The sequence below is a fragment of the Orbicella franksi genome, chromosome 6 (genome assembly GCF_964199315.1).
Source record: "Orbicella franksi chromosome 6, jaOrbFran1.1, whole genome shotgun sequence".
NCBI classification, from domain to species: domain Eukaryota; kingdom Metazoa; phylum Cnidaria; class Anthozoa; order Scleractinia; family Merulinidae; genus Orbicella; species Orbicella franksi.
This window is the reverse complement of record NC_138150.1, coordinates 26,104,725-26,112,852: the sequence shown is the minus strand read 5'-3', so window position 1 is coordinate 26,112,852 and position 8,128 is coordinate 26,104,725. Positions and strand designations below refer to the sequence as shown.

Here is an 8,128-nt window from a genome sequence, read left to right as displayed (position 1 = left end):
TTATACAATTTTAAAATGCCCTCATGAATATAGAAATTGCATGCTACCTGAAAATGGAGCCAAATTCTCTTTCTTTTTTTGTACTTTTTCACTTTTTTTTTGTAACATTTTGCTAATGATATTTTACAACGCCATACATTCCACACAATGCGTTACAGACAGTAAAATACTAATATACTTTACTTGCTATAAACTCGCCGCTTTCAACACATCACTTGCAATAAACTACTTACAATACTGGCAATAAACTTACAATAAATTATCAATAGACTAAACTTTACAGCAGACTCATTACAATACACTATACACTTTTTTGTTGCAATGAGCCTCTAAATATAGAATTATAAGAAATTATAGTTGTGCACAATTTCCTTAATCAATTGCCACGTGCTCAACATTGCCGAATACCTTTACCTGTTGTTACTTCAGGTCAAGACTAATGATGGTACCAGTGACGTTCCAGTTACAAGCGGCTACGTTCAGATGTCCAATGGCTGTATCCAAGGTTCCTACGTTGATATGCCCGTCAGGAGGAACGCAACGAAGATATTTGTGGAGCTCAACCGTGAAGGAAGCTATGCTGGTCTCTCTGAGTTGGAAATATTCATTGAAGGAAGAGAGGTTTGGGAAAGGTTAGTATGACATGTCTTGCTTAAAGGAGCTACCGATCGGGAAAGCTCTTGTTGGTGTGTAAATGAAGTTTGCCGTTGACGTTTGCAATCCGGGCGCAATCCTCCTCTCGCAATCCTTAACTGTCCTCGTTCCTTTTTGTTTTATTAGTACCTTTTTTGTGATTTGTTTTCTTCATATTTTAGTTAAGCATTATTTGAAGGCAGGAGTCAGCCAATGCATACCATACATCCCAAAATTACTTCATATAACGTGATGCAGCTCTGGTAAATTCACTTACAATGTCTTCTCACAAGAAGTTTCTTATCGTTCAGTGTTATAGCAGGTTTTCCCATTGTTAAAAATCTCTTGTTCGGGCTCTGCAAAGTCTCCAACGATCCCACAAGCTCTCTGCTTCTAAAAGCCATTCAGCAAGGTGCTTTTTGCCTGAGACAAAGGCTAAGGAACTACACTAGTGTAAAAGTGTCATATCTATTCTGCGCAAGTAATAAAAGGAAACCCTGTAAGTAATCAGGATAAAACCTCGTTTTGTGAGCGTAGCTTGAACTCATCTACTCGCGCGAGGTACCATTACCAAAAGAAATACATTATCTAGCTTTGAGAGTGGACGCAAAATTCTCATATTTTCCATCATTAAACCCCGTCACTGCCTCATTTGAATACTCTTCCTGCGGGGAATGAAAAGTTAACGCCCCAATGGGTGTTATATGACCCAAGTAAAGCACAATTGCTTCATAAAGTGAAATGAGCAGCGCAAGCGTTTTGTAAAGACTATATCGGTTTTGAAATTCTCTCTCATTTTTTACACAATACTTCTATCCAGGTACAAGCATAGGAGTTATGATGGAGCCAAAACCTGGATAGAGCCAGCGGCTGGCACCAATGTGCACAGATTCAATGAAGTGCACATCCGGGGATCTGCTCAACTCGCTGTAATGCCGCTGAATGGTTTGCGGGCCCCAGTACATTTTCATGCTGACCGGCTCTACGGAGATAAGAGTGGATTCCTTCATGTAGGGTACCATCAAAATTTCTCTGTGGCTGTCACCGACCCTGACATTCCGTTTGGTTTGCGCGTTTATGAAAATGGAAGCATGATGTTGCCGAGACGTGCTTTCTTGCAAACAGTCAGCTTCAAATCGTCAGGAAAGGTGTGTATTCTCTCTACTCTCCCAAGTTCTACCCAGACCATAAGTTTCAATGAGACTGGGTACTACGTAGCATGCCAGAACTTATTAAGGAGCTTAAGCAAACTACGGCGACGACGGCAACGAGAACGTCACCAAACAAAAGGTTTAATGAGCAGAACAATAGCTGTGCATGTGCGTTATAAGTCTTCGTTCATTTTGCTGTCCTCTGCAGAACACCAACTTGAAATGACTAAGTTCTGCGTACTGGCTGAGGAACGCGAATGACGACGGCTAATTTGTCGTGTTTCCGTTTCAAATTGAACGCTGTCTTTGCATATTTAACCAGAGCATATTTTCGGAGCCATTGGCGTACTGAGCAGATCTAGACTGTTGCAAATCTCGCTGTAATAAGAATAATAAGTTATAAATATAAATTCATTTTTTGTTAGGCCTCGTCCTAGGCGTCGCCTTCGTCATTGTTTAAGCTCCCTATTGTTGAAGGCAGCGTGGCCGAGTGTTTTAGGGCGTTGGATTTGAAATTTGGAAGTCCCTGGTTCAAATCCTTCTCGCTATCTGGATTTGTTCTCCATTGCGTTGTGTAAATAGCTAACTGGTCAGCCTCCCACCAGTTGGGATTCTTAATAGTTTACGTTCTGTTTGCAATATTTGGTTATTTATTTACAGTTTTCCTAATTAGCACAACTGTGCTAAATAAATTCGACAGTTATACAAAGTTATTGCATCGTTTCCGTGGACAGCATGCGCAAGATGGCGTTACGTAGTTTGCTTAATTAAGCTGACTTAAGGTGATTTCCAAAATGAATTGTCGAGGCCAGTTAATTCTCGTCTTTCCTGTTATAATAATATTGTTTTTTAAGCAAACCTTATGTCTGATGTACGTTTTTAGTAAAGACTGGTAATTTTATACGTGGAAACAACTCCTTGATTTGTGAGCAGGGATGGGCGCAGTGGTGAGAGCGCTCGCCTCACACCAATTAATATTGTAGCCCGGTTTCGATTCGGGCCCGTTGTCATATGTGGGTTGAGTTTGTTGTTAGTTCTCGCTTGCTCCGAGGGTTTGTTTTTTTGGGTTCTCCGGTTTTCCTCCCTCCACAAAAACCAACATCTCCAAATTCCAATTCGACCAAGATAGGGGACCCGCGTGGAAACCAACTAAGGCTGATATGGCTTCCTCTCTAAAGATGATAATTTACTTTTATATATAAATATATAAGTGCTGTGTTGCTGTAGGAATAAAAGCTTCTGCATTCGTGTAAATGATCTAGATCCAGAAGTGCTTGCGCGCGTACCTATCTGTAATTACGTGTGCGGCGTTGTTCTTCGATATAGTAAAGAAGTATTTACTGTTCAACGACAAATACCTGTTATTGCATGTTTCCATATTCCTTGTAGATCTGGGGCGTACAAGACTTGTTTGTGTTCGATCGTGGGTCATTCTACTCCGACTCAAACTCCAGCCTTGGCAGGGACACCTCTCCTGGAGAGTACTCAGTCCAGTCCCTTCACGTTCAGGACAGAGGAGTGTTTGAACTGAATTCCTTTGACAAGAAATTGACCAGCCAGTTGTCTCTCACAAACTTGACGGTAAAGAAAACCATCCTCCTTTATATTTTATCTCTCAGTTACTACGCGCTCTGATTGGTCAATTTAGCGGGCCTTATTCTACTGTACGGCCCGCTAAAATTTAAAGCCGCTTTTGTTGCCAAAATGTTTCGTGATTTATATCGCCAAGTGTTCATAACTTTTACAGCAAGTAAACGTTTCAAACTTTCTTTTACTTTAAATTGTGAATTAAAACGTGCTAACGACTTAATTAACGATTTCAAATTGACTCGTTTTGCTTTCGACATCCGTCAGAAATTTGAATCGTTTTGCGAGAATAGAAATCGTTCCCGAACCCGTCAGACACACAGTAGAGTTATAATAAATAACTTATTAACCTCGTCTTTTCGGTCCGTACTGTAAGTTACGGATCCTCGTTTTTCGCCCTTCGATTTATGGCCCGCGCGCTTCGCCCTTAGGCCTAAGTCGAAGGGGAAAATACTCGGTTCGTAACTTACAGTACAGACCTCGAGCTCGGTTGGTAAGAAGTATATGTAAGTGGATACTAGTGCTTACGTCCAAAATGGCCCCCGACGTGCTTGATCAAGTCACATGAAAGTTGTATAATTTCAAACCTTCTTAATGTTTTTTCTTACTAGATTTTTGGCGGAGGCCACTTCAAGTCAAACAATAAATTGAACATTGTGGTTAAACATCTGTTAAGGATAAATTCCGGAGGAAGACTGAGTCATAATCACGCTGGGTACATTACTAAGGAGGGAAGGCCTGGAAATGAGTTTGAACCATCTGAAGGAGCAGGCCAGGGAACTGGTAACGTGTATGGAGCGAGTGGTGCTGGCTACGCCGGAACTGGTGGAAGAGGAAGTGGGACGAATCACGTGGGCCAGTTTTACGGAGATTATAGAAAACCTTTTGATTACGGGAGTGCAGGAGGCTTCGGGTTACATTATGGTAATACGATATAAAAAATTCATATGTTTTTAGACCGAGTGGCGATTTTCTAAAATTTACTCCAGGTACCATCCAATTACAGCTGGCATTATTGTGGCCTTGGAATGAGGACCAACTGAAATTCTCCTAATATGAAGCACGTAAAGGTTACGATTATGTCAGATCTGATTACGACAATATCATTGTTCATCTCTAGGTGGCCTGTATTATGGAGATTACCGCACGAGCACAGTGGACCCCTATAAAAACCTCATCACCCGAAGTGGACTGGGAGGGCAAGGAGGTGGGGCAATAAAGATTGTGACGCGCCACTTGATTCTTGATGGACACCTGTCAGCAGATGGAGAAGACGGTCCTTCCCCTAGCACGGCTGGAGGAGGCAGCGGAGGAAGCATCTGGATCGACTGTGAAGAGCTGGATGGCTACGGAACGATCAGTGCCAGGGGGGGTGCTGGGTCTCCGCAGGGAGGAGGGGGATCAGGTGGCCGCATTGCTATTTATCACGCTTTCATGCTCAATTTCAACGGCACGCTTTCCGCCAAAGGTGGTGACAGTGTCGTTGAACCAGGTGCTGCTGGAACCGTGTTCCTTGAGACTCGAAACGACAGCATAGTGGAGTACAGAGTTTTGAAGATCAATAACTATGGATTGGCCTACCCTTGGGCTGTTAATAAGTTGCAAGGGAGACTTCGACATCTTATGAAGGGAATCTATAGCGATACAAGATACATTGGAGCTGTCACTTGGCTGCACGAGGCGGACAATTACACCCTCGACGAGTTCCATCTCCATGGAAACTCACACGTGGCTCTGTATGGGAACGCATCACGTGAGAATGTCACCCTGTATGCTCATACTCTCCGTGGCGATCGGAGTGGCGTGCTTCACATTGGTCACCTTCAGTCTGTAGTGTTTAAATTCGTCGATCTTTATTTTCCGATTAATACACTAGTGTACTTCAACGCGTCTTTAGAGGTTCCGCGGCGGTTATCACTGCGGGAGGTTTACATGGAAATCAATGGAACTCTTGCGGACTCCGATGACTACACCATCGATAGAGATGGGAAGCTGTTTCTATGGTCTGGTGGCAATTCTCTCGGAGAAGAGCTGGGCCACTTCCGGTTCATCAACATGTCAATCAAGTCGCTTGGTCTGCTGCACACCACAAAACTGCCGTGGCATGGTCCTGTGAGTCTGCACATGACACGATTTGTGGTAAACGCTGGCGGGCTGGCCAGTGTCGACGACTTTTTTTTGGACTCAGAGAACGCCACAATCGATGTTGCTGGTAAACTTCATTTTTATTTTTGCTAATATTAAATTAAAGCATGCATACATGTACTTGCTTTTCTATGGTTTTGCGTGTGCCAGGATTTAGGGAGAGTACATAATATTTGTGAACTTACAGCCTAATAAAATGCGAAAACCGTAACTTATTATGGTTTAGCTCGGACGACTTTTCCTGCGCTTTCAACCAAGCGTCATTGATGTGATTGTAGGGTGCTGTGATTGGCGTATTACAATCTTTATGTCGTGATCTGTGACGAACTTCCTTCAGTCTCTCTCAGATTTTGCGCAAACCCTCAAATAGATTGCAGTAGGTGGGACTTCCTTTTTCTTTCCGAAGTCTGCCCTGTTTTTTTTTCTGTATTATATTTCGTGCCTTTACCATTTTCTCACAAACTTTGGCCTGGAAAAGGATAATCTTTCATCAAAGTACATTTATTGTCAATCAGATTCAACCTTTGATCCGTAGCCGTGAGCTCAGAATCTCTGACTTCTAAAAACCAGTTAAAGCAAATGTAATTAAGTAGACTGATAATTAGATAGATGTTTATCAGTTGTTTGTAGAAATGTTTTTATATGTCACGAATAGTGAAAAACAAAATTATATCAAGAGAAGTTTAGAAAATATATGCAAAGCAATTAGGAAAATCTCTGTGGTAATCTAAATTATTCGTTCCGCAATCAGGTGAGGTGTCAGCGGACTTCAGAGGACACGGCGCCGAACAAGGACCGGGAGCTGGTCTTCGGCAGACTTCCTACAACACTGGTGCCGGAGGTGGGGGCCACGGGGGTCGAGGTGGACGGGGATCAGCCGGTCTCCAAACCTCTTACTCATACGACTCTATATATGAGCCCACACAGTACGGAAGTGGTGGTGGCAACGGCCTGTACGGCTGGGTTGGAGGACGAGGAGGCGGTCGCATTGTTTTTGAGATCTCGGAAATGCTACGACTCGAGGGACTTGTGCATGCCAATGGTGGGCCTGGAAGTGGAAATTTCAATGGGAGCGGCGGGGGTGCCGGGGGTAGCATTGTTATCCGCGCGTTGAATTTTGACGGTGAAGGTACCGTGTCGGTCAATGGCGGATCGGGCTTTTCGAGCCACGCGCCTCATGCAGGCGGTGGCGCTGGCGGACGCATTGCTGTTTATTACAATGGAAATTACACCTTCATCGGATCCTTCCAGAGCTATGGGGGAACCAGTCAGGCAGAGTGGGGCGGAGCTGGAACTGTGTACATGGAAAACAATCGAAACGCTAGTCGACCCTACCGCACTCTTCGAATTGACAACAGAGTATCCCTTAATGGACCATCAAGGCTTCAAGAGATACAAGAGCTGAAACTGGCCGGGAACAAAGCTGATTATCCATATTACATGACATCATACCGAGCCCCAAACGGAATTGTTTTAAGCACAACAGGAACACCTTATTGTTATAGAACTGTCTCTCACGACTCTCGACAGTGTGAAACTGGCAACCCGATGCTGACAAATCTGTTTCTGACAACGTCCGATCACTATTACACTCAGGATTCAAATCCCGTTGTGACATATCTCTTTCCGCTGCCGTTGTACTTAGAGTACTTGTTGGTTTATCCTTATTGCCATTCGTGGTTTTGGACTAAATATCACGTACGCATTTACCTCAGTAACGCTGAAGTTGCTGGATCCAGTGACTGGATCAACCCTACATATTGCCTGCAAGGACAGCCGGGCAGAATGGATGTTGGACTGACTGTTGATAAGGTAAGTAATTGATCAAACACGAAAGACCGTGTTTTACCACATTTCCAAACACCAACAAGAGAGTTGAAAATACGACGCGCATCGAAGTATTTTTGACGAACTTTGAGGTGTTTTTAAATGTGGTTAAACACTGTCTTGAGTGTTTGATGTATCTTCTCAATCGAAACTAAAACTAACTACAAAACGGAGAAATAGTATCGCAAAAAATCTCTGCTAATTAAGAACAGATATCCGAACACCGATTTGCTTTGTTCAAACTCGATGAATTATTAATGAGTTTGAGAGGTGACTTTCTTAATATCCGTTAAGGAGCAAGTGTCGCATAAACTCATTGCAGAGAAGTAACCTAACTCGAAGTTACAAGGAAACTTGTGGACACGCTTATAATTATGTAGCAACCTTTTGGACAGGGTCCTTCCATGCACTTATATAATGGTCAACAAGAGCCTGATGGACATTTTTTGTGAAACGTTGAGTCGTTTTTGGTCATCATGCGTCATCGTATTTTTGGTATGCCCTCGGCGGCACATCAGGCGAGTTTGATGGTTCGTATTTGATGTGCCGCCGAAGCGTACCTTAGTTCGGCCATAAAAACTGCGCTATCAGGTCAGTGATTTGATTTCGCTGGGTATCTTGACAGTAGCCAATGCTAGATTTTAGTCCATTGAAGGATTCCTCCACAACAGGTTACCTCAATAGTCGTGCGGAGAACCTCTGTGTGATTGATTTAAGTGCCTTGCCCGCGAACAGGCATGGACAGAGGCCTAAGCTTAAACACTGGCTTGAATTACTGCTATGAA

General features: G+C 43.3%; 1 protein-coding gene across 1 annotated transcript in view; it reads left to right on the top strand.

Annotated features, from left to right (window-relative positions):
• Positions 1–8,128, top strand: part of LOC145489587 (uncharacterized) — a 120,788-nt gene that overhangs the window by 42,125 nt on the left and 70,535 nt on the right. Inside the window, exons 24-29 of the mRNA XM_081468570.1 lie at positions 430–632; positions 1,454–1,781; positions 3,174–3,365; positions 3,983–4,295; positions 4,492–5,583; positions 6,268–7,328. Coding sequence (XP_081324696.1) covers positions 430–632; positions 1,454–1,781; positions 3,174–3,365; positions 3,983–4,295; positions 4,492–5,583; positions 6,268–7,328 — 3,189 coding nt within the window. The remainder of the gene's footprint in view (positions 1–429; positions 633–1,453; positions 1,782–3,173; positions 3,366–3,982; positions 4,296–4,491; positions 5,584–6,267; positions 7,329–8,128) is intronic.